At 35.9% G+C, this 28,000-nt stretch overlaps 1 protein-coding gene across 1 annotated transcript in view; it reads right to left on the bottom strand.

Annotated features, from left to right (window-relative positions):
- Positions 1-340: 340 nt before the first annotated feature.
- Positions 341-28,000, bottom strand: part of LOC129232621 (cordon-bleu protein-like 1) — a 133,778-nt gene continuing 106,118 nt past the window's right edge. The window contains exons 7-9 of the mRNA XM_054866752.1: positions 25,090-25,221; positions 12,555-13,960; positions 341-456 (exon numbers count right to left, since the gene is read on the bottom strand). Of these exons, the coding sequence (XP_054722727.1) occupies positions 439-456; positions 12,555-13,960; positions 25,090-25,221 (1,556 nt within the window). The 3' untranslated portion in view covers positions 341-438. The remainder of the gene's footprint in view (positions 457-12,554; positions 13,961-25,089; positions 25,222-28,000) is intronic.

Here is a 28,000-nt window from a genome sequence, read left to right as displayed (position 1 = left end):
CAAAGTTTTCGCCAAGCCTTCCACCAGTCACATGATGTTTCCATGAACCAATTTTTTCATCAGCAAGTCTGGGAAAGCTCGGTCTACTCTTATTATTAGTCTATGATCGGAGGCGAAGCATTATACGTAGCAGGCAACGACTGCAATATGCAGAACCATGCTAGCCGGTTTCTCAACTCAACCAATGTAAAATCTTATCCTCCTTAACAATAAACTCCATAAAATCCACACCGAACAACATCGGCCATCTTTCGCAGTTCACTTTTAGTTCGAAGAAATATTCCTCCAAAGCTGCGGACGACTTATGAATCGTTTTCTATCGTACACTTCGTCCTTTCTTTTTTGATTAGGCAGGAATGTTCCAACCTGCACCGTGGAATCCTTCACGAGCATTCTTGCAGACGATCCCTGAGAATGAGGGTGGAAGAAAATGAGGGGTTAGCTAGCCAGAGATATCTGCAAAAGAAAAAACAAGCGTTACAATTTTTTTTTGACTATTTTAAGTGGTATTGCTACAGTGTAGTATTTAATTACACACGAAAAAGTTATTAAATGTTTCAAGTTAAATGATTAAAATGCATAAACAACGTAAATAGAGTACAATCATAATTTAAAAAAAAAAACATCAAGTACACAACATCCAGCCCTAAGCATCCAGCCATTGGCATTCATTTGAATTTTGATGTCTTGAAATTAAAATATGTTTTCGCAATCATGAAATGCAATTGGTCAGTACTCGTTGGGTTTCTTGTTTCTACAAATAACTCCTACCGCAATCATAACTGAGAAAAAACATAATTTGAGTTCAGTTTGCCAAAATTCCAATTAATGCCGGGGGCTGGTTGCTTAGGACTGGATGCTAGATGCTGTGTGCTAGCTGATATTTTTGTCTAACGTGAATTGTGTAACGTCGAGAGGGTTGGGTTTAAATAAAGTCCATTCCAGAGGACATGGACGAGGAGCCGGAAAAGTCACCGTCACCGGACACCATTCAAAGGGCAAGTAAAAACAATTTGCAGAAGTAATTGCTCAAGAAAAAAACAAAACAGTAGGCTAACGGCACCAATAACAGACGCTCTCAGGTTAGCTCCATTTTCTGTGCCTTTTAATGTACAGGGTGTTTCAAAATGAATAGCGGGGTTTTAACATGTTATAATATTTATTACACCAAACTTACAGTCACAAGTGATGTATCAAATGAAAGAGAGACTCAAACAGTTTTTTGTTTGTTGGCATCAGTGCGCATGCGCGTGGAATGTTTCTGCTGCAATCCGCTAGAAAGCGCTTGTAGCAAAGATGGCGACTAAAGAACAGAAAGCGTTTTGTGTTTTATCTTTCAGCAAGTTGGTGCGCCGCCTCACTGGTATAGTGAGGTATGCGATTGGCTTAACCTAACTGTACCCGACCGCTGGATTGGCCGTAAGGGGCCTAATGACAGGCCATGGCCCCCACGGTCACCCGACCTAACGCCGTGTGATTTCTATCTTTGTGGGTTTATTAAGGACCGTGTGTATGTGCCTCCGCTGCTAGCCGACCTTCCTGAATTAAGGAACAGGATTGAAACAGCTGTTGCAGCAATGACTAATGAGACACTCATCAAAGTTTGGGAAGAACTCGCATATCGTCTTGAAGTGTGCCGAATGGTGCTCACATTGAACACTTGTAGGCTATTATGTAAAACTGTTTGAGTTTCTCTTTCATTTGATATATCACTTGTGGCTGTAAGTTTGGTGTAATAAATATTATAACATGTTAAAGCCCCGCTATTCATTTTGAAACACCCTGTATTTAGGCTTTTAAAACTATTTTTACTTCCTTTTACAAAAAAGGAAGTATTGTATTCGCGAAAAAATTTTCACTCAAAAATCGCCCTTAATTTCCATTTTGCTCACCCCCAAATGAATGTTGAGTTTTTTTTTCGATTCGACCACATGCGGAAAAGTGCCTAAGAATGTATAGACACGCGAAATATCCATTTTGACCATCACCGAGGTAATTACAACGACTTTTCTCGTGACGTCTGTATGTATGTGCGTATGTGCGTATGTATCTCGCATAACTCAAAAATGGTATGTCCTAGAAAGTTGAAATTTGGTACATAGACTCGTAGTGGGGTCTAGTTGTGCACCTCCCCTTTTGGTTGCTTTCGGATGTTCCTAAGGGGGTCTTTTGCACCTTTTTGGGGGGAAATCATTGTTAATTTCGATGTAAACTCAAGTGGCGTTATAATTTGTCGGACACTTGGCGATATATCGCCAGTCTTTTGGTCGCCAAGTTTTGTCGCCAACTTGGCGACAAATTTGGCGGAGTTTTTTTTTTTTGGTTTCAATTTGGCCATTGTTGGTGATATTTAGATAATAAATATTGAATCACATTAAAATAGCGAATAATGGGGAAATGACATTAAATTGGAGTAAAAGGAAGTCATGTGATGCACACATCAGCTCGTTCATCAACGTTTGGCCGCTTCTGGATCATCTGAATTATTGAATTCTATTTATATTTGCTCAATTTTGGAAAAAGGTCCGACCTCCAGTAGCAGACACCGACCATTCTGATGATACCCAGTAACAAATAGGATGAGGAAAGGATGAGTAAGTGACAGAATTCCTTTTTTCTCTTCAAAATGTGCAAAAGTTTTAATTTTTGGAGCTAAAGCCTTATTAAATTGAAATGAACATGAAACACCGGCAGACCTCGTGGTGGCTGTTCCTAACCTTCCACCACTGCCTTGTAAATATCAACTGGCTCATAAAGTTCCAACAGGCTCATGAAATTCACTCTGATATCACTAGATGGTTGCACCGTATTCATGAGTCACAGCAACATCACTTTCATCCGCCTAAAATTCTTATTTATGATGCTTGGAGAAGTTTATATAACCTTGAAGTATACCATAAATACAGACAACCCAACATCTTAAGAGTAATTAAAGCTAATAGAATCAGATGGCTGGGGCACGTATTTAGGCGTGCAGATCTGGACCCGGTTAAGAAGCTAACTTTTTCGAAGATTGAGGGTACAAGGAGAAGGGGAAGACCAGCAACATGGTGGCTGGATAGTGTTGAGAAAGACCTAGAAATTTTGGAAGTGAACAGGTGGAGAAACCTGGCAACGTGTCGTACCGCCTGGAGGAAGCAGACGGAAAAAGCCTTGGCCTGCATCAGGCTGTTGTGCTGATGAAGAAGAAGAAAATTCTTATTATTTAAATGAAAACTAATGATTGTTTGCTACTGGATTCTTGTCTGCTTCTGGTGCCGTTACCCTTAAACATTTATTGGATGTAACTGATAATGGGGTCGTTTCCAAAATTTTAAAAGTATTTTTTTCTGAAAGAGCATGCTTGAAAACATAGGATCTGACCATTTTTTAAATAATTTAAGTTTAATATTTTCAAATTTTTTTTTAAATCTCTGCGCTTTCATTGTTTACACTTCTGTCGTGTGACATTACAAATGATTAAATGCCATTCAATGTTGCCATTCACAGAACAAAATATTTAATTCGCATCTTTGCTGACGTGTATTGGCAACGATAGGGTTGATAGCAAGCGTAGAGCGCAATTTTAATTCGCTGCTTGATTATCATAACGTGGGAACGTAGTAGAAAGATGCGCCAAAATGCATCATTTGTGACATCATAAGACCACGCCTTGTTTGAAAAATCGCACATTTTAAAAAAATTAATAATAAAAAAAAAATGTTGGAAAAATGAAAGTATTTTCTGGGTCCATGTAATTTTTTTTTGCTCATTCTATCCATTTCAGTGACTAAAAGTAGTACTTTTGACTGAAGGAAACCACCCCATTGCTTCAAGCAACATCGGAACCTATTCATCGATGTGAAACGTTTAAAGTAGCAGTAAGCTAAGAATGAACGTATCAACAGGAATTGATTTGTCACACTTTTGTTGACGATAATTTAATTCTTTGCAGCCAATAGATAATTATTTATTTGAGTTTCAAACACTCATAAACTATTTAATTTGCTCGAACAAATTGATAATTATTTATTTGAGTTTCAAACACTCATAAACTATTTAATTTGCTCGAACAAATAGATAATTATTTATTTGAGTTTCAAACACTCATAAACTATTTAATTTGCTCGAACAAATAGATAATTATTTGTTTGAGTTTCAAACACTCATACACTATTCAATTTGCTCGAACAAATAGATAATTATTTATTTGAGTTTCAAACACTCATAAACTATTTGATTTGCATCGAACAAATAGATAATTATTTGTTTGAGTTTCAAACACTCATAAACTATTTAATTTGCTCGAACAAATAGATAATTATTTATTTGAGTTTCAAACACTCATAAGCTATTTAATTTGCTCGATCAAATAGATAATTATTTATTTGAGTTTCAAACACTCATACACTATTTAATTTGCTCGAACTGATTTACAAATCTAAAAAGGAGCGCATCGTTTATTACTTTTGAAATTTGAAATGAATACTCCTTTACGCTGTCATTTGATCAAAAGTTTTCTGACACGAGAACAAAGGAAAATGAAAACTGATATTTTCCACTTTTCGCTCAGGTTATAAAACTCATAAATCATCCTTCCGGGCGGAGAAACAGTTTTTTTTGACGTGTTTCACAGTAAAATTTCCCACAATATCCATTAATTGAATATTCGTAGTTTAAGCTGTCTGTATCTTTATCTGTTCTTAAAGGAAAATCACAATGACAATCCTTATTATAGTAAAATGAAGTTAACAATAAAAATATTAATTCAGATAATAATATTGCGAGCAAATTTCAAATGATAAAAAAATAAATCAGTGTTAAACTCACAAATAGCAATGAATTTTTCATACACGTGTTTCGGGGGTGACAAGGAATCTTTTTCAAGTAGAAGATGCGTGCTTCTGGTTGAAAGTCATCCGAGGGAATATCTACTTGGAAATAAGTACATTTCCCACCACGTATCATAAAGTACAGCGGTAGAAATTTTCCTGTGGGGGGGGGGGGGAGAAGAAAAAACTTCTTACAGGGAAAAACTTAAACGAGAAATGATGAATGAAAAATGAATAATTTAGCTATTTGCTAAAATACCTGTGCTTTGTGTTGTGTTGTATTTAAATATATAGTTGAATATACATAAAAAGTGATTGTACGGACATATCACTATTAAAAACATACCCCTATGCCGCTTTCTCCCTTAACATTTAACATTAACCCTCTTTATTCTTTTTATGGGAAGTAGCGAAAACAAATTCCATTTGTGTAGTTGATAGTAAAATCTATGCCAAATCCTGAAAAGTCAGATGAAGAAAATTTAAAGCAGAGATGGCAAGTGTGCGTGATAAGTACATTGATCAATCCAAAGTTAGGCTCTAGGTGGAGAGCTTGTTGCTCTGACGCGTATAGAAATAAATATGAGGGCTTATCAGAACCAATCTGCTAAACTGAGGACACCGAAAATGCTCATCGCTATTTTCTAACTCCATCTTTTAATTCTTTATTTAGAGCGTAAGCTTAAAAATGGGAATTGAATAGATGAGTACTTAGAGCTCTAAGCTCGAGTAAAACTCGAGCGCCGTTATTTTCCTCTAAATGACAATGCTTGAGTCAGGTTCGTGTAAAGATGCAAAAGCTATGCAATTTCATATTTTTCCTGAATGCATTCACGTGTAGGCTTCTGATGTTATACAGATCTGCTGTAGTCAGGGGTGCCCCCCCCCCCAAATACGCGAAGACCCCCTCCCCCAAAGTGAAAAATACCCCTTAAAAAACCCAAACTAAAAACTTCAATTGCGCAGTCTGCGCCATGACCCCCCCCCCCCCCGTAGGTGGGCACCCTGGCTGTATTAACATCGATATACATTAATTACTTGACAAATTAATAATAACCAATAAAACTAATATAACCCTCAAAGTGAAAAATACCCCTTAAAAACCCAAACTAAAAACTTCAATTGCGCAGTCTGCGCCATGACCCCCCCCCCCCGTAGGTGGGCACCCTGGCTGTATTAACATCGATATACATTAATTACTTGACAAATTAATAATAACCAATAAAACTAATATAACCCTCAAAGTGAAAAATACCCCTTAAAAAACCCAAACTAAAAACTTCAATGGCGCAGTCTGCGCCATGATCCCCCCCCCCCCCCCGTAGGTGGGCACCTACGGGTTAATGAGTTAATATAAAACTCATTGCAATGAAAAAAGGCCAGGAGCCGTCCTTCATTTCATGTGCAATTGGACTCTCACATGTCACCGAGATGTCAACGACGATCAAGGGGGGGGGGGGGGTATCAGCCTGCGATTAAAAAATCCCTCCTAGAGAAGTTTTTCAGCAATTTTTTCACTCCTCAGAGTTGGAATCAGCTGCCATTTGGATAAGAGATTCAGAAACATTAACTCGTCTCAGTTAATTGCCTTTTCGGGGGATGTGGAATTCCCGGGTCATTGCCATCGGCAGAGTGACTGATCTTTCTTTATTCGTCGTCTCCAGAGAAAGACAGGAAATAATCCCAACCTTACCCGAACTGTCTGAAACGCAGCCCTGTCGGCGAGACAAAAAAGCCTCTGCCCCTCTGAGCGTGTCCAAGTGTGAAAAAGAAAAAAAAAAGGCTTTGCTCTCCTCATTCCAACTTGTCGTCTTCTTCCTACTTCGAAAGATGGATCGATTTCCCCCGATTTTAGCTTTTCCGTAAATACATTTCTCATAACAACGTGATGAAACTTACAGAACTCCAATTATCCGTGTTTCGACTGTCCGAATAGCTGACTATACGAATATGGTTGTTTCCTTCAGTCAAAAGTAGTACTTTTTGTCACTGAAATTGATAGAATAAGCACAAAAAAAAAAAAAAAAAAAAAAAAAAAAAAAAAAAAAACTAAAAATAAAATTAAAAAAAAAAAATTAATTTGAACTTTGACATCTTGAGTTCAAATTATGTTTTTCGCATTCACGAGTGTGTGTGTGTGTATGTAGGCGAGTGTGTTTGGGGGGGGGGGGGGTATGTTTGTGTGTGTGGGGGTATGTGTATGTGTGTGTAGACGTGTGTGTGTGTGGGTAGTTGTGTGTTTTATGTGTTTGTGTGTGGGGGGGTATGTGTATGTGTGTTCGTGTGTGTGTATGTGTTTGTATGTGTAGGTGTCCTGTATGTATGCGTGTGTGTATGTGTTTGTGTGTGTGGGGGGTATGTTTGTTTGTGTGTGGGGGGTATGTGTATGTAGACGTGTATATGTGTGTAGACGTGTGTGTGTGGGTAGTTGTGTGTTTTATGTGTTTGTGTGAGTGGAGGGGGGTATGTGTATGTGTGGGTGTGTGTATGTGTTCGTGTGTCTGTATGTATGTGTATGTGTTTGTATGTGTAGGTGTCTGTATGTGTAGGTGCGTGTATGTATGCGTGTAAGTGTAGGATATGGAAGCAACTTCGAGACGGTTTTCGCTAGAGGAGCAGCATCGTGAGGAGCCGGTCGGCGGTGGTGCTGCAGAGGGAGGCGGATGGAAAATAAAATTATAGGAACGCCCAAAAACAGTCAAATGAAAGCAATAATTAATCGTGATTGCTCAAAAAAAAAAAAAAAAAAATACATGGACCCAGAAAATACTTTCCTTTTTCCAACAGTTTTTTTTTTTTTAATTAATTTTTTTAAATGTCCGATTTTTCAAACAAGGCGTGGTCTTTACGACGTCACAAATGATGCAATTGGCGCATCTTTCTACTACGTTTCCACGTTATGGTAATCAAGCAGCGAATTAAAATTGCGCTCTACGCTTGCTATCAACCCTATTGATGCCAATATACGTGAATAAAGATGCGAATTAAATATTTTGTTCTGTGAATGGCAACACCGAATGACATTTCATCATTTGTGATGTCATCGGCAGAAGCGTTAAACAATGAAAGCGCACCAATTTAAGTAGTTTTTTTAAAAATGTTAAGCTTAAAGAAATTATTTAAAAAATGGTCAGATCCTATGTTTTTAAGCATGCTCTTTCAGAAAAAAAAAAAAAAACTTTTAAAATTTTGGAAACGACCCCATTATCAGTTACTATGGACCTTTTCGTGGGAGTAGAACGTTGTAATTTCGCAAGTAAGATCTGTAATGGGTCTAGTTGTGGTGCTTCTCAAGTGTGCTATTTAATGTTCTAATTTATTGGTTACAATCGAATGCTTTGAAAAACTTTTGAAAGAAACAAAAGATTAACGTAAGATTCCTTTACTAGGTGCCAGATTTACTGCAGAAATGCGTCAGATTTTCCCAAATTAAACTTTCTCGTTATCCATGAAGAAATTTGACCTTAAGGGGTCAGATTGTAACCAATAGCAGGATTATTTCTCTCTTTCTCTTTTTTTTATAAATATTTTCTTTTAATAAAAAGCCTATCTTAATTTCAATATAAATTGAAATAACGCTATTCATTAGCCACCGCTAGTCGATTTATCGCCAAGTTGGTGGAAAACTTGACTTCAAAAACGAGATGCTAAATCTAGTATCTGTTGGGAAATATTCGTAATATTTAGCGGAATTACCATAGAAACAATCGTAAACGTACTCTCTTCCTCCAAGGTTCATACTCTTCCAGACAAAATAAATTTCAGGAGTTTTCAGGAGTCAAAAGCAAAATTTTCAGGAGTCATAACACAAGCGGTTTTTATAAGAAAATTAGTTTCAGTAACATTTAATCTACTTAGCTGTAAAATTTTTAATCGATCAGTAATTTTTTTTTTCACACTATTCAATCAAAAAAAAAAGAAAAAGAAAATTTGGATGCAAAATATTTAAAAATAACAGGAATACACAAAATATTGGATAAATCGACATATTATCAGTACTAAATATACTACAAAATATCAATAGCACAACTAATTAGCAATATAGAAAATATGCTTAATAGCTGTTGCTGTTAACACAAAAACTAGCACATGCTCTTGGTTCGTTCTCTAGTGGCGGTTACAATCAGTAACTGAAATGGGCATGTTTGAACAGAGTAACAGGTCAGTCGGTTCGAACACACCCCATGTCTTTGCAAAAAGCACTGGGTGCTCTGTATGATACGAGAATTTTGATTGGTTGCCAGCGATTCAATATGGCTGCCTAAACGGAGATGACATGGAATTAAAATTAGTGATTGTTGTTGAAAATTATTTTCAGGAGGAGAGAAGGAAAATCAGGAGGTTAAAACAAAAATTCAGGAGTTTTAAGGGCCCTTAGAAGAAAAAATTAAATTTCAGGAGTTTTTCAGGATTTTCAGGAGGCGTACGAACTTTGTTCCTCGTGTTATGAATCTCTGTAAAACTGTCTTTCCTGCAGCGGTTTGCACAGTGTAAGAAAGCGAGGAATTCGTTAGAAAATGAGTTTTAAAAGTGTTAATGCTACCGCGCGTAAATGAGCACACGCACCATTTTTTTTTTCAGTTATTTCGTGTGGTTTATTATTATTGGGCAGTCATCGTTTCAATACAGTAGTGTAGCATCCACATTGGATTTTTAAATGTTTATTTGTTGTTATAGTAACAAGGATAGCATTCTAAGCTCGAATATTCATAAACAAATTCTCGCCTCGTTTCGTAGAAGAATGGTTTTAATATTTGTGAAGTTCAATTTTCCAAATGCTGAAGAAATGAAGTGTCATGTTAAGCACATCTTTACGTACATGTGCAAATTTGAACATGAAATTTGCACTGGTGACTTTTTTTTTTTAACATGCACCATTTAACACGAAATGCTTTTACATATAAAAAAAGTTTCCATAATCACATTGTAAGTGACAGTTCAAGTTTTAGCTACTGTTCATTCTTCGCATAGTTTTCAAACAAGCATAAGAGTTTAGAGTGTTATTGTTGTGGTTTTTGAACATTTTTGTAAGTAGTATATTTTAAAATATGTTCTCTGGAAGGTTAGTTTTGGTAGTCTTAAAGATGAATTATTGATAGTTTATAGGCAAATTTAAATATAGTTTTACTAATAGTTAATATTGTAATTTTAAACTGATTCTTTAAACCAAGTTATTAAACAAGTTCAAAGACCAAAACTGGCTGAAACAAGAGCTCAAAAAATTATTTCCGTGCACGGCTGCAGAAAACTAAAAAAGTTGGGACATTAAAAGCCTACTTTTATGGTATTTTTACAGTTAATCAACTCTTTTGATGCCCTGCAATCTTTATTAGGTAACTTAAAAGGCCCTTGAAGTCCCATTGTACGTATCGTAACTGTATAGCAAATTATTTGCCGCAGATGCTAATTTTTTCACGTTTTCGATGAAATTTTTGTGATATATTTACTGAAATACATTTTAAAAAAATGCAGTATCATAAAAAAATGAATTTTCAGTATTAAAATAAACGTTATGAATTTTCCTACATTTTATTGAAAATTACAAAAAAAAAAAAGGCTTATTATTTGCTGTAACTGCTGATCTCTTCATTGTAACTACTAAGGATGCGCCGATTTATCGGCAGTAATCGGTAATGGCACCGAAATCGGCAGTTTAGCCAATTATTCATAATCAACCGAAATTTTGCAGGTTATTTGGCGGGGAGGGAGGAGGATAGTTTTTAAACGCTTTTTAACAGTGTTTCAATTCAATCTTTAAATATTCTTTGAACAAGAATCCCAGGTGAATAAATTTATTAACAATAGATGAATGTAACAGAAGTGTAACACGTAGCATGAAAGTGTGCTGTATAGACAAACAATACAAAATTTGAGTAAAACTGGATGAAATATTGAAATTAATCTTTACAGATGACGTTCACGCAACACTATTATGAATAATTAAATCAGGGTATTTCAAATTGTAATGGGAAAAAAAACATGAGTATTTCAGGATTGTCAGGACATATTCTATATTTGGGTTTTAAAAATTTCGTGTAAGAGCTTCAAGTTTCTTTTTTTAATGTACAAACATTGATGATTGAAGTAATGACAATTTCGTAAAGTAAACTTTTCTGCTTTGAATAAATATGTTCACTGTTAACTAAATATATTCACTGTTGTTACATGCTTTATATGACAATACTTTTCTCTGCGTCCTACATTTAGCTTGGTGCTTTACCTTATAATTTTCACTAAGATTAAAAGCATCGCATCAAGTGGTTACTAATTAAAAAATAAATAAATAAAAAAAAACGTAACGACAAGGTTGAAAAGTGTCTGCTCAATACAGGCAACTAATTAAATATTTGAATTTTCATGGCTAGTTAACATAATGTATCTTTATTAACAATAACATGAACATTTGCTCACAGAAATTGAATGAAATTTTGAAGGATTATTTTGAAAAAAAAAAAAAATGTAACGGAGAAATTGTAGTATTAAAACAGAAATTATTAAAAGCAGTGGATAAGGGTAAATTTTAAAGGAATTCATGTGATGAAAATGTAATACAACTGCTATTGCAAAATACTAAGAATTTATAGCTCTTATGGAAAATGATCTGCATGTATTAAAGAAAACATATTCCTGGAAAATATAGAAAATTAATAAAAGATAAATCAATAACAAGTTTTTGTGATAAAACGGAATTTTCCTAACTGGATGTATTTTCATCTATCAAATGTGCGCAATACTTTTATGAATGCAGTTGAACTTCGTTTATCCGGCCCCCGTTTAAACGGATCGCCAGTTAATCCGGACCAAATTTGGAGAGTTTATGAAAAGTTTTATATCCCCAAAAATAATTTCAAACTAGCTGCGTCACCAAGCTTTGCACGGTCTACCTCGAAATTAAAAGTTATGTCAAGTGACGCGTGTTCAACACCGAGGCTTGAGCAAAAAAAAAAAAAAAAACTGTAAAATTTTGTCACAAATTGCGGAAAAACATTTTAAATTATTCGATAGCAGGGAAAGCCTCAAAAAAAAAAAAAAAAAAAAAAAAAAATTTGCTTATACTTGAGAGAAAAAATGGCAACAAATCTGTCATTTAACGATTTTCTTCACGCTATAAATTTTAATAAAAGCATTGTTGCGGAATGTTGAGATGAAGCACTGAATAATAATTTGAATGGAGGAAAGCCTTCGAAAAATAGGGATTTTATTTCGAAATCCAAGGGTCATAATTAATAGTTTTTAGTTGATATCTCCGCTAATTATCATCGGAGTATTATGCTAAATAGCCAAACATATAGGCGGGAAGATGACGAATCCATCGATACCTGGTTCGATGGTCAGTTCACTGTCGTTCGAGAGAAGAAACTTGGACATATACATACACTCAGGATTTAATTATATAAGATTATGATAGCTGAGCATTAAGGGTACCACAACTGCAGCTGAACTATAAATGAAAGTGCTTGATTAAATAATATCAATGATAAAGTTTGGATTGTGCGAAACAATCATGTAATTTTGTTACAAAGGATTGTGTTTTGCTGTAATAAAAATTACATAAGCTAATTTAAGGATTTTTGTTGCTGATTTTCCATATTACCCAGATTTCCGTTTATCCGCATTGCCTTTGGTCCCAGTTAGAACGGATAAACGAGATTCTATTGTAATTAATTTCAAATCTGAACAAGAAACATTTTTTCACTTTTTGTTAAAAAAAACAAAAATTAAGAAAAGTTGCATAACTCTCACCTTTCGAAGGGCAGTCCTGCCGCCAAACTTCCGTATTTCCAGCATGAGTTGGTCCCGAGAACCTCCGTTTGAATTTTTCCGTTGCACCCCATTTGGAATTTCCGGGGTCTTGGAACATTTCTCTTTCTGTGCTTCCTTTAAAACGCCACCCACCGGTAATGGGGGAGGTCGGGGAGGTTGAGAATTTGTAGAATTGTTCTTCGTGCACTCGGACGACTGCCTGGACAATAGGTTTGCGCTCCCGTTCACATATTTCAGATCCTTATCGTGATGGGCACTTTCACCATTGTGAAGCCTGTTGATGCTGGAGGAATTCGAAAATCCATTCTTTTCTCCGGCAACCCCGTTCTCCACTTTTTTCGGCAGCGTGGGAGTCGTCTGCGACAGTCGGGACAAGACGTCCTCTTCGCTGTTTTCCGTGATTAATTTCAGCGATTCGAAAGACGGCAAGATGGTCGTCATCATCTGCTTGTCGTCCGTGATGTCTATTTCTCCCTCCTTCCTAATTTCTGGAGGCAGTCTCTGTCTGTTCTTGGTGGAGGCTCTCACCTGGGGTGGCTTGAAGTAGCTCTTCGTCTTCGAAGACCTCAAGGTGCTGGATCCGCAATGAGCCGGGATGCTTCCGAATTCCAAGGAGGGGATGTTGATGGTGGACCTCGGAAGGGTCGAGCAGCGATCCTTCGTGGGCTCGTAAGATAAGGATCGAGACACGAGTGGCACCGGCGCGGAGGAATCTGTGGAATAATCTTCTCCTTCTGGCAGACTGTGCGACTGGCGCAGTGTCCTTGCGTACTGCGGCATGATGCACTCCTCGCGTAGCATGGCGTGGTTGCTCAACAGTTGCTGTTGCCAGAGGATGAACTGCCTCTGCAACTTTACGTATTCTTTCTGAAGTCGTTCCTGTTCGGCTTCGAATTCCTCCTTGTCGTCCGAAGTGAGATCAGACAGCGACCTCTGCAGCTGTCGCACTTTCTTGGAATTCTTGGACACCGCAACTTTCGGCTTGACGTCTGAGAGGTTCAGCAAGGAGGACGACCTCTTCAAGGTGCTCGCAAATTGCGACTGCGGCAGCCTGGGCTCCTCGTCGATGACCAGAGCTTCTTTATCCGGACTTCGGAACTTCGGGGGCGGCTCGAGGATCGTCAGATCATTGTGGTCCACCACTTCGGGTCGCAAATTCAACGACAGTCGGACTTTCGTAACAGGTGGATTGTGAGAAACACTCAGCTCCCTGAACGTTCCGAGTTCCCCATGTCTCTTCTTCTGCTTGATGGCCAGCAGCGAGGGTTCATTCCTCTGGGCACAGTCCACCGAATGGAACGCGGCCTGGATGCTGGAGGCGATCTGCTGTTGCGTCACGTCCTGTTCGATCCGGGCGTTGAGGGCTGCAAGAGCCGCCTTGGTCACTGAAAGGGAAAGGACAGAATGTGAGATGTGAAGCGTCTCTCTCCCCCGAAAGGTCACCGCCCGTGACTCTTGGGACTGGTTTTGTTCTTTTCCTTCCCTTTGTCTCGGTCGCTTGTCTGTCATGCTTGGTCAGCGACAAAACTTGATTTCGCGGAGCTTTTGTTTTTGTTTCGGTGCATTGGTAGGAGTTACAGAGAGAAAAAAAAAGAAATATTGCTCATAAGATTTTTATTGTTAAGTTTTGAGCTTTATTTAGAAATTATTTCGAAGATAATTAAGAAATTCTTAACCATTTCCGTACTTCTTAACCATCCATTGCCCAAATTATTAATTATCGTATAATATATATATATATATATATATATATATATATATATATATATATATATATTGATTTTCACAAAACAGTCAATAAAAATGTATGGCGCGTCCCTAACTTTAAAATGAAAAGTGGGGATAAGAAGAGGGAGTAAAATTGAAAATTGCACAGAAGACAATTACGACTGTTTAAAACTTAAAAACTAATCAGTATGAATATATTGTCAAAGCCAGCTACGGGTTATGCTGAAATTTGCAAATAAAATAATAGACACATGTTACCACTGAAAAATGATTTGATATTCTGCAAGTCCAAAAAATGTGTGGGCAACTTTTATACCAAAACCTAACAATGTTACAACTTGTAATGCATCTGCTGTAAAGGTAATCATTTGCTATTTATATGCTGTAAATAGCAAATGATTTCAGTAAAATTTCAGTTATGTGTTATGTTTTTGACTGACACGGAGACCTGCATTGTTCTATTATTTGATAGACTTATTGTCGAAAATGATTTTAGAAGGTGAAAACCCGACACATATTTTGCTACATAGGGTTAGTGACTAGTTATGGGCATGCTTAAGTTTTTTTTTTTTTGAAATTTGGATACCTAATTCATGGGGGGGGGGGGGAGAGTACGTATCAGTAAAACTGCAATCTACTTAAAAAAAAAACCCAGCTATGTGAGCTTCTTAGAAGGACACTCTTCAAAAACTTAAATGCAAAGAAAATTCACTATTGGTTATTGGTAGGCTAGCCAGATTTCTGAAATGTTCAACCGGGACGCAGGAATGCTCCCCCACCCTCGTCTCTACTATTCAAAAGGTTATACACCTATGGCTGATTTTTGGAGTGTTTTATAGGGCAGTTTACTCTCAATGCTATGACTAAATGGTTACTAATTATGAACCTAAAACAGGGGTGATAAAAAATCACATAAGCAGGTAAAATTTGAACATTTCACTTCTTAGATTTAAATATTTACAATCTATTTTAGTTAGAAAGAAACACTTCGAACGATTAATAAAAAATTGAACAATATTTAGATGTACTTTTCATGTTATAGAACTTTTTTGGTTTTAATCATCTTGTAAAAATTCTCACAAGCTAATCTGGTATTAATTTTACAAGTCAATGTTACAAACGATAAAGTAATTAACCTAAATAATCCTTCACAGTTAATTATTTTTAGACTCTTTTTGGTCATCTATAATCAAATTTATCTTTTCCCGGGACGTGAAGTAAACCGGCCGGGACACCGGGATTTTATCTGAAAACTAAGACTGTCCCGGTCAAACCAGAACGTCCGCCAAGCCTAGTTATTGGTGACTCAGAAGCAACAACATAATAGGGAAGTTTTCGATTTTTTAATTTTATTTTTATATGATAGAGTAACATGTATGAACATCATAGGTGAAAAAATTTTTGCGATACGATAAGTTGTTTTTTTTTAAATTAATTTTTAAAGTTCAAGCGCTTGTGACGTCAAATGGCATAGGAAGTGACGTCATGCGCTCTTCCGATAGGGGAGAAGTCGAAGGTCACGCATTCGACTTCGAAGACGAAACGTAAAAGGCTTATCTCCTCGCATTTAACTCCTCGCGTTTCTGGAACATTAAACCTCTCATCCTCTCGGAAATATTCGAATACCATCATTGATGTTACTTGAGGAAGATTATTTAGATTGTGCCTTAACGAATCCGGTCTCCATAGTGTGTTCAAAAGGATTATTGAATTTCTAAAAAATAGAAATATCAGCGCGCTCAAAATGTCCCTAGCGAAAACAAGGGATCTTCGGCGGAAGGCTGCCCATTCGCGCCCCGTGACGTAGGCTCGTGACGTTTCAGAAGAGCGCACTTTTGCGCGTGGATTTTTAAAAATTCATTAAAAATAAACCACGGTGTTTTAAAATTCGGCGATGGTGAATTTTTTAGTTTTGAGGGTCAATTAACAATATCCAACAGCCAAAATATGAACATTTAATAGGTTGCAACTTCCCTATTAATCATACTGTCGATAAAAACTAATGCCTGAAAAAATATGGCGGCGGTGTTCTTGAAAGACGCTATTTTGATAATCCACTGATATTATTCCTGCGATTACAAACTTTCTGTTGAGAAGACAAGACAAACTTGCCCATTACTAGTTGGATGTCCATAACTAGTCATTTACCCTCAGAAATTTTTGAAAGGGGGGTCAAGTTTCTGTGCTCATGAAGACTCTTCTGTAAAAAGGTATCTTTAAGGCATGAAAGCAACTCCCCCCAAGAGCAATGGTACATCCCTCATATGCACGGGACCCCCCCCCCCCCCAATGTGATCAAAACCTTTTTCGAAACCTCCCCCCCCCCTAAATTCTTTCAGATGCGCAACCTGTGTCATGGATCATATTCCCTCAAATTTTCATAATTAGTCATATTTCCTTAGACAGACAGGCTGGTGACGTTATCTTAAGCTTTTTATACAAGAGATTAAAACTTCTTTACTAATAATAAAGCTGAAAGTCTCTCTGTCCGGAGGATGTCTGGATGTCTGTAGGATGTCTGGATGTCTGACGCGCATAGCGCCTAAACCGTTCGGCCGATTTTCATGAAATTTGGCAAAGTTAGTATGTAGCATGGGGGTGTGCACCTCGAAGCGATTTTTCGAAAATTCGATGTGGTTCTTTTTTTATTCCAATTTTAAGGAAAAAAAAAATCATAAATTACGAAATTATCATAACGTGGAACCGTAACATGGGCACAAGCCAATTGGCGAGATACGAAATTATCATAACGTGGAACTGTAACGTCGGTACAAGCCAATTGGCGAGAAAATTCACCATACATTATTTGTAAATGTACTATTTTTTGGATCCAAAAATTTGAAGTTTGATAATACAGTAGAAGACCGTTATAACGCACACCTTGGGACCAGAGCTTTTGCGTTATACAGGTCTTTGCATTATATAGATCATTTCACAAATTTAGAAACTAATATTCAGAATATATCTATATCTTAGCACTACAGAATGAGTTTTATCTGCAATGAGTATTAAAGCACTAATATTACAATTAGTAATTCACAAATAAATATGTTTCACAATCGAAAGAAAGTGAATTATCCTGCACTTCTGCTGGCTTCATGGTGTGCATAACAGCTGCATCTTCAAGAGTCATCTGGTATTTTCTGTTTACTGTGAGAACTAATTTTCATTCAGAAGCTTTGACTTAAGATAGAAAGATGATAAACTGTCTCAAAATTTAATTGGCCTAACAATTTTTATGTTTGCAAGACAAAACAGAGGGAGTTTTTTTTAACTTCAAAACCTATTGTTTACTTCTGAAAAGTAGTGCGGCTTATAGAGAATTGCGTTATAAAGGTCGGCGTTATAACGGTCTTCTACTGTAGTGTTAAAAAAATTCTTGTCACAGGGGGTCAGCTGATCCTTTTACCCTCCCCTGAATCCGCCCCTGTTTACCCTACATCTGGCACAATTTAACCCCTTTATCGGGACACCTGTGAAGGGCAGCAGAGAGCCGTCTACAAGACGTTTGGTGGAGCGACTGGGGATGATGACCCCACTTTTCACGCACGGATGGCTCATGTCGATGCAAGGTCGGCCCATCCACAGGTGGCGACACTTTCCACGTCGATGGAAAGGTCATCCTTTCGGATCTTGCATATCGAGGAGGAGATTTTTCAAATGAGGCAGTGAGAAGCAAAGGGACGTAAGTGTCGACATTGGAAAATTGGAGATAACCAGTACCATGGACGCCCATATTGTGGGAGGGGATCACAAATGGGGGCTCCATCCCCCCTTTAAAATTAAAACTTTATTGCTTTTAGTACTTTTTACTTCCTTTTACAAAAAAGGAAGTATTGTATTCGCGAAAAAATTTTGACTCAAAAATCGGCCTTGATTTCCATTTTGCTCACCCCCGAATGAATGTTGAGTTTTTTTTTTGACCCGACCACACGTACATATATACCTAAGAACGTACAGACGCCCGAAATATCCATTTTGAAGTTTCCCGATTTAATTACAACGAGTTTTCTCTGACCCCCATTTTGGGTATTTACCTGGGTATATACCCTGGATATTTACCCCTAAAAATAAATACCTGGGTATTTTACATCACTATCAACACCCATGTCATTTCCTCTCTTAGTGCAACACGAATATCTTGTTTGTATATTAAAACAAATAAATACTGTGTATTAAAATAATTGGTGTATAATGTTTGTTAAAAAGCATGCACGTGATAAATCGTTCAAAAAAGTCAGATGAAAGCTTAATTTTTGCTTTCAAGCAATGTCTCTGTAAGCATACAAAAAATTCTGGTGTAACCTTATTTAAAAATGAGTGAAACATTACGCTATAGTTACATTACCACACTGTAACAAATTTCGGAAACGTTTCTAGATATATCGGAAACGTTTCCGAAATAGTAGGAATCCTTCATCCAATAGCGAACTCCTCAATATTCAGAAAGCTTTTTGTTATTTCAAGATATCTAGAAGCGGAAGTGATGACGCAACGCTTCGAAACCTATTTCATCCTTCCAACCAGGCGCCAATGAGTCGGAAATAACGAGAACTTCTTTTTTTCTTATCTATGGTTGCTGCAGTCAGCAACTGTTTAGCATTGGATTGCTTGTTATTTCATGTCTAGAGAGTAGTAAAATGTGTCGAAACTAATTTTACGCCTTTGCATTTTGGACTGCCATTGATTTTTTAGACGATGTACGCAGCTATTAAGTTAGTTAATAACCATTTGCTTCTTTACAATTTCCAATGCGACCATAATTAGATATATATTGTGTGTTCAAGCGTGAATAGTTTCAACACCCATGTTTATACTTAATGAAACGAAACCCTTTGGATTACTTATTCAGTTGTAATGGAGGTACTTAGATTTTCTTCCGCTCATGTTCACTTGTAAGTATTAATGAATATTTTAAAACATGTTGTTATATACATTTATATTTTTGTTGATTTGCATCTGATGAGGCTCCAATTGTAACTGTTTTTGGGTTTATCGAATTAATTTAAAGTTATCCTACATATACCTATGTGCGCGGTGTACTATTTGTTGTAACCAACTGAAACTGATTAATTACGCTAAAGAAGTAAGATTTATATTTGAGAAGCAATCACAGAAAAGTTATTTCGAAATACTTGGATGTACATACATTTTGGTTCAAAAAGAAAAAAAAATCAATTGTTTAATTCATTAGAAATATGGTAATGCAAATATTTTCTAGTATTGTAATATGCTTCACAAAAAATGTACCGGTATAATTTATCTTTTTTTATTATAATTTATTCATTCATTTAAAAATATTTATACCATTAGAAAATGACCATGTTATCTATTAGTAAGAACATAGTTATGAAATTAATTCATCTGCTTATTCATTTTGTTAAATGTGGTTAACAATAAAAAAATTCCTTGACATTAGTTCCGAAAATAACATTTCCTTCGTGGATATACTAGTTTAATGTAGGACAGTCAGGAGGAATGAGTCAGTGGCAAAAATGGAACAGCTGCATTTACATGCTGAAATAAAAAGTAATATTATTTCATGTCATCGTTTTAAAAGTGATCAGTTTTTAAATACTATGTTATTAATATGCAATGCACATATGGTGAGAGACTGTGCCATTGACATTTTCAAGGGGTTGCTTTTTTTAAGGTGGGGGGCGCTTTATATCATTTTATGGGTGCACCATCACTTTTATGGTGTGGGGGGGGGACTCTCGTATATATGAAATGGAATAATCATGTAATAGAGTTCAATGTTTTAATAAATAAAATATATAATGCATTTTGCGCACACTCTAAAAATAAAATCAGTAACCTATTTTGATTAAGTATCTATATTTGTGATAAACTGGAAAAGGGCAAGAACAGAAGAATAAACCCGAATGGTTCCAGCAGGGGGACTTTGGTGTCATATTTAAATTCATCAATTTCTCTGTTGGTACTTTTCGGTACACTTTGTTCGTCAAAGAAATTGACTTGACGTGAACGAATTTCGGAACGCAAGTGTAGGTAAGTTCTGTCAAATTTTATCCGAAAATAAAAGCTATCAAGTTTGATACGATATGTTTTTAAGTTCTGCATTAAAAATACAATATGTTGATAATTTTGTCTTGAAAATATTGAGAGAAAAACTGAAGTTTAATATTGTTTAACAAACAATCCCACTTTTGAGCAAGTACTCCCCTTCCCTCCCCCGACGATTTTGTGATTATGAATGAAACTACTATATTATTTCATAAATTTTCAAAAATTTATAACTGTGCATATGTTATGCTGTTAACCATGCCATTTGTCATTAGAAATTCAGAAAAAAAAAATCCACGAATGATTCTAAAATTGCTTGTTTCATTGCTCTTAGATATGAAAGAATTGAAACTGATATGGCATGCAATACTATAGTAAAGAATTATTTTTTAGAAAAAATCACGGAAAAAGGATTCCGAAATTCTCAGAAACGTTTTTGAAAATTGTTTGGAGAATTCCGAAATACTCGGAAACGTTTTCGAAACTTTCATGAACCACAGCTGCACAGAATACTCAGAAACATTTCTGAAAATTACGGAAAGAGGATTCCGAAATACTCAGAAACGTTTCTGAAAATTACAGAAAGAGGATTCCAAAATACTCAGAAACATTTCTGGAAATTATAGAAAGAGGATTCCGAAATACTCAGACACGTTTCCGGACATTACAGAAAGAGAATTCCGAAATACTCAGAAACGTTTTTGAAAATTTCATGAACCGCAGCTGCACGATATACTCAGAAACGTTTCCGAATTTTTTTTACAGTGCATGGAGTAGCCTTCCACAAGCGATATGTAACTTTACACCAGAATGAAAATTAAGGCCGAATTTTGCGTGAAATTTTTTTTCGCGAATACAATACTTCCTTTTCTGTAAATAGAAGTAAAAAAGAGACTGACACTGAATATTTTTTTAACTGAAAATAAACCAAGACATCGATTCATCTTTTCCGAAGAAAAAGAAAAGCATATCATCCTTTTTTTTTTTTTTTGGTCATCATCCTTGAATTTAATCCTCTTCAAAGTTCAAATAAATCCCTGAAGCGACTGAAGAAAATCTTAGTTTGCAACTAATAATAGAGCCAGTATAAAACAAACTTTTATGCATAAAATAATCTGTTACTAATGATTTTCGTTTTGCTTGATTTGATGAATTTGACTTTGAAGATCATATTTTTCAATGTCACCTGATTTCAAAAAAACAGAGAAGCTGAAAAAGGCCAAAACATCCATTTTCTGTTCAATTTATTAAAAGAGTTGAATTAACCTTTTAAAAATAGTGTATCTCATTAATAAATGAGAAACACAGAAGGTTTTAAAATTTATTCTTTACTGTGAAACGCTACAGAGTAGACTTATGCTTTTTATTGAGGGAGATAACTCAATTAAAAAGTTTAGTGTCCAAGTGATCTATAGTTCAATATAAACTTTTACAGTTGCGGCGTAAGAAAACAATCATTATTCATGCGAATACGATTTTCATTACATTATTTTGAGGTGTTTTCCTTAAAGAATGGTCTTTTTAATTTTTAAAGAAGTTTTTTTCAAAATAAAAATTTTCTAGTTTCGTTTCTTTTTTTTTTTTGAGCAATCACAAATTGTTTATTATCCTTTCTTGACCGTAGTTCACGTTCTTTGATTTTTGACATTACCACGACGACGAAAATAGGTCCAGCTCGTTGACTTCAGCATTTATTTAGAGAGACGAATTTTCATCGTCATGGTTACAAACCGTCTGCGGTCATTCATTGTTTTCAAGGTTTAACTCAAGCATATTTTACGTTAAAAACTTTTTACTTCCTTTTACAAAAAAGGAATCATTGTATTCGCGGAAAAATTTTCACTCAAAGATCGACCTTAATTTCCATTTTACTCACCCCCGAATGAATGTTGAGTTTTTCTTTCGTCTCGACCACACGTGGATAAGTGCTTAAGAACGTATAGACACGCAAAATATCCATTTTGATGATTCCCTAGTTAGTTACAACGAATTTTTCGTGGCGTTTGTATGTATGTATGCGCGTACGTATGTCGCATAACTCAGGAACGGTATGTCCTAGAAAGTTGAAATTTGGTACGTAGACTCCTAGTGGGGTCTAGTTGTGCACCTCCCCTTTTGGTTGCATTCGGGTGTTTTTAAGGGGGTCTTTTGTCCCTTTTTGGGGGGAAATCATTGTTAATTTCGATGTAAACTCAAGTGGTGTTACAATTTGGCGAACACTTGGCGATATATCGCCTGTCTTTTGGTCGCCAAGTTTTATCGCCAACTTGGCGACAAATTTGGCGATTTTTTTTAAAAATCTGGTTTTGATTTGGCCACGGTTGGTGATACTTAGAGAGTAAACAATTGAATCACATTAAAATTACCAATAATGGGAAAATGACATTCACACACCAGCTCGTTTTTTTGAGCAATCAAAAATTGTTTATTATAATTTATTGACCGTAGTTTACGTTCCTTTGATTTTTGACATTACCACCACGACGAGAATAGGTCCAGCTCATTGACTTCAGCATTTATTTAGAGAGACGAATTTTCATCGTCATAGTTACAAACCGTCTGCGGTCATTCATTTTTTTTTTCAAGGCTTAACTCAAGCATATTTTACATTAAAAAAATTTTTGTGTGTTAAATCGCGATTTACACAGAAAACAGGGACAAATTTCTTCTCCGTTTCCATTCCACTCCATCTGTAGAAACAAGAGACCCAAAGGGTAAAGCTCCTATCGCAATTCGCGATTGTGAAAAGCATAATTCGAATTCAACCCGTCAAAGTTCAAATGAATGCCTGCGGCTGGATGGTGGATGTTTTTTTCATATTTTCTTTTATTATAACTTGTTTCCAAGATGAATTCAAGTTCAATGTGAAAAAGTTATAGTTTTGAGATGCACAAACTTCACTGTGGTTTGTGCTGGGTTTCGTCCCCAAACTCGAATTTCCGCTTTTAAAAGAAGTTCTCTCCTGTAACCTCAAAACACGCGTCTACAATGCAAAAAAAAAAAAAAAATCCAGCTTCAATACTCTGGTATTCATTTGAATTTTGACGTCTCGTATTCAAATGATGTTTTTCGCAATGACAAATTGCTATGGAACCCTACTCGTTGGGTTTCTTGTTTCCACAAATGTAATGGGATTTAAATGGAGGAGAAATTCACACTCGTCATACAGTGCTGGTAAAAAAAAATTGCATCACCCACGCATTTTCACAACAATGGGATTATGCGAGAAGTTTTGGTCGACCGATTAACGATGAATGTATGTGAAATTCTGCAAAACTTTGAAAGAAACATTTAACAGCAGCAGGAATCCGATCATTGTTTACGTAGATCGGGGCTGTTTCCCGGCCAAGGCAAACTGCTGACCCGATGCTCATTTTTCCATTTCTGAGCCTACGCGTGAGCTTAGAGAAAAAAAAAATTAATTTGAATGTTAACATCTTGAATTCAAATTATGTTTTTCGCAATCACGAGTGTGTGTAGGTAGGCGTGTGTGTTTGTGTGTGGGGGTATGTGTGTTTGTGTGTAGGGGGTATGTGTATGTGTGTGTAGGCATATGTGTTTGTGTCTGTGTGCAGGCATGAATGTGTGGGTAGTTGTGTGTATGTTTTTGTGTGTGTGCGTATGTGTAGGTGTCTGTATGTATGTGTTTGTGTGTGTGTATGTGTTTGTGTGCGTGTGTGTGTGTAGTGTATGTATGCGCGTGTGTAGGACATGGATGCAACCTGGAGACGGTTTTCGCTATAGGAGCAGCATCGTGAGGAGCCGGTCGATGGTGATGTTGCGGAGGGTAGCGGTGGGAAAATAAAATGATAGCACGCCAAAAACAGTCAAATAAAAGCAATAAGCAATCGTGATTGCTCAAAAAAAAAAAAAAAAAAACATGTCAATTTAAGTCTGATGGCAGGATAAAGATTTTTAAATTGTTACTTGCCAGTTTTGCCCTATGGCACGGAGCAGAATCATCCTGAAAAATGACGTTCGAAACTGAAGTAAAGTGATCCCGGATAGTAGGAAGCAATTTCTCCTCCAAAATGCCAATTTACACCTGAGCGTTTACTGTTCCTTGCACAAAGTGAAGCCCACCAACTCCTTGATCAGAAATACATCCCCAAATCATCTGGGCTACGGGATGCTTGACTGTGTGTTGAATGCAGTCGGGATGATATTCCTCTACTTTTGCGGCGCGGGTGATGCATTTTTTTTTTACCACCACTGTATTATGACTGGTAATTTTCTGAATTAGGTAAAACGGGGTATATCCATAAGAGAAAAAGAAATGAACATTCGGTAATAAAGGTAGGGTTATTATGGCCAATTTGTATTCGTAGACTTATCAAAGATTTTATTCACAGCGTATACCGTGTGATCGTATTTTTATTTCTTATCAATCTTAAATGATGAGAATTAATAATCTGGAAATTTTGTATTTAGATGAAATTTTGCAATTTAAGTTCATCTACGCAAAAAATTTCACGTTTCATGGAAAATTCACGTTTAATGGAAAATATGCTTGAGAAATCATTGGAAAAAAAATTAAATAATGATTGCAACTCGTAGATGAGACGATTTGAAACCACAACGACGAAAATTAGTCCTTCTAAATAAAGATTAGAAACAAAGAGCTACAGTTATTTTTGTCGTTATGGTAATCTGAAAAATCAAAGGAACATCAGTGACTGTCACTTGAAAGCAATGAGCAATCGTGATAGTTCAAAAAAGAAAAAAATATATGCAACTGAAAAACGAGTTTAAAATTTACCTTCATTTTCTGAGAAGGAGCTTCGCCTCTTTTCGGAAAAACTTGGTTTTCTCCTTTGGCTGCTTTCGGTTTCTGTCGGTGCACTCACATCGGCTTTCTTCCCCGAATCATTATGGCGTATTTTAGCAGCATCTGCAAACGAAGGAAAACAAGCCATATTATTACTTCATATAAAGTATATTGGAGTTGAGAAGCATAAATAAAAACGAAAAGATTATGCGAGGAATAAATCATCATTGGCGCTATTGTAGTCAAACTATCACGAAATTCAAATAGTGAAGTTTTACTATCATCTACCGTATGTTCGAATAAGGGTCATTCTCCATAATGTTTAACTTTTGAACTAAAATATTTTTCAATTTCAAAACCTTTTTTTTCCCCTTCATTCTCACATGAAAGCGTTTAAATAGAAAAATAAGAAAAGAAAGAAAAATAAACATTAATACACTTTTGCGATCAATTCAAGCAATTCTGTTGCAAATTTCTTGGAAAAATACAAACTGTATGACAGTTGCATTTTTTTACATGTTAAACATTGTTTTTAACAAACGACTAAAGACTCTTCAAAGTAAAAGAAATTTTTTACAGAGAAATATTTAACAACGATCAATAATAGAGAAAAATGAAATTGAAAAAAAAAAAAAAACATTCATTTGAATTTTGATGCCTTAAATTCAAATTCCTTTTTTTTTTTGCAATCGCAAATTACGACGAAACCCTGGTTGGGTTTCTTGTTTTACAAATGGAATGGAAATGGCTACGAAATTTACACCCGTCACATTATGACTTGATTTTCCAGATTAGTTAATACAAGGCATACCCATTAAAAAAAAAAAAAGGTGATCAGGTTTATATGAACTTAAGTCCTAAATGAAAATGACTTCCCATATCCAACGAAAACTTTACATGATTTTTCATAAAATAAATACTTCTTAAGGCATAAATTCCTATACACATTGAATGTAAAGTTTTTAATTGAATGAAGGATTAATTAAATACAAGTTCTTTCATTTAATCACGACTTCGTAGATTTTTAATTAAATGAAAAAATCATTTGATATGAATTTAAATGATTTAAACTTCCTATTCCCTTATTACACCTATACGGACTGCAGCCACTAGGTTCTGAGAACAAAAAAAAATGACAGGTACTCCCCAAAATAACTTTTTCTGTCGATTACTACCCCATTTCCTCATTCTTTTCGTAACTAAGTTCCAATTCTAAATAACATTAGATAGATTAAAATTAAAAAACAATGAAAATTATACTTGCTTTTTGAAAGGATAGGCGAATCTTAAATCATCAAAATAGTTTCCACGGAATCACTCATTTAACCCAGGACTATTGTGCAGTTTAACTCGGACGAATGCTATAAGTGAAATGTGAAAGTGACATATCCTAAAGACTGTCTTTTCAGCTTCCTCTGAAAACGTCATCGCATGAATAAGTCGTTCCGGAACCATTTAATTTGCGAGCCATTTTGCTCTTTTTTGCTCTAAAAATCCACTTTCACAAATTAAGAGCTACTTAGATGGGCTATTAACACGTTTTAAAGCTGCGCATGCTTTCCGAAAAGTGCCGGAAATAATTTTGAAAGCACTTGACAATGCTGGGTGCATGATATAAACTTGCAACCGGAGATCGCGGAAAAGTAAGAAAAATCGTTCCACCTCGGGGTTTAGGACTTCCCGTTTTCTTAACTTGCGGTAGAAAATAAAAGTCTAGAATTTGAACCAGTTTTTTAGAGATGGGATGTACCGTTTTTAGTTCGAGCACGGTTTTATTCCATATTCTCTTGTAATTTACAACTTTTGAATATCGAGCAGTGAATACCAATTCTATATACTATTTTATATATACACTAGAGGTACCAGCACGGTATTGTCCGAAACAGAAAAATCAAAAGGTCTTTTGGTTCGCCTGTATATTTACAAATAATGTATGGTGAATTTTCTCGCCAGTTGGCATGTACCCATCTTACGGTTCCTCGTTATGATAATTTCGTAATTTACTCGTAAATCTTATGATATTTTTTTTCTTGAAATTGGAATAGAAAAAGACCCACATCGAATTTTCGAAAAATCGCTTCGAGGTGCACACCCCCATGCTACATACTAACTTTGTGCCAAATTTCATGAAAATCGGCCGAATGGTTTCGGCGCTATGCGCGTCACAGACATCCTACAGACATCCTCCGGACAGAGAGACTTTCAGCTTTATTATTAGTAAAGAAAGATATACACTGGTGGGTAAAATTACGGAAACGTTTTGGAGAAATTATGTTTTAGAGGTTTGTTGACTCGATTAATAATTTTGTTAAGAGGTATACCATAGAATTGTAAACTTGTGCACAGTTTTTTATATCAAGATAATTTAATCAAGAAATAATGCAATAGTTGTGTCTGAGCAGCAGTTATAAAGCAGAAAGGGAGTATACATGAATATTAAATTGTGTGTCGGCAAAGACAAGATAGAAGCTTTTATATTTTCTTTTTTTATTCTGAATTGTTACTTGACCCGCACGTTTTCTCTCACGTACGTTTTTGTTCTTTCTACACCTGACTTTGGCCTATTCACAACAGAATTACACATTTCAATAAAGAAAATAAACAAAAAAAAATAATTAATTTGAATTTTGACATCTTGAATCCAAGTTATGTTTTTCGCAATCACGAGTGTGTGTATGTAGGCGTGTGTGTTTGTGTGTGGGGATATGTGTGTTTGTGTGTAGGGGGTATGTGTATGTGTGTGTAGGCATATGTGTTTGTGTCTGTGTGCAGGCATGAATGTGTGGGTAGTTGTGTGTATGTGTGTGTATGTTTTTGTGTGTTTGTGTATGTGTAGGTGTCTGTATGTATGCGTGTGAGTATGTTTTTGTGTGTATGTGTGTATGTGTGTGTAGGTGTATGT

The sequence above is a fragment of the Uloborus diversus genome, unplaced genomic scaffold (genome assembly GCF_026930045.1).
Source record: "Uloborus diversus isolate 005 unplaced genomic scaffold, Udiv.v.3.1 scaffold_13, whole genome shotgun sequence".
In the NCBI taxonomy this organism is placed as follows: domain Eukaryota; kingdom Metazoa; phylum Arthropoda; class Arachnida; order Araneae; family Uloboridae; genus Uloborus; species Uloborus diversus.
Note: the sequence above shows the minus strand (reverse complement) of the source record. Positions and strands in the feature narration are given on the sequence as shown.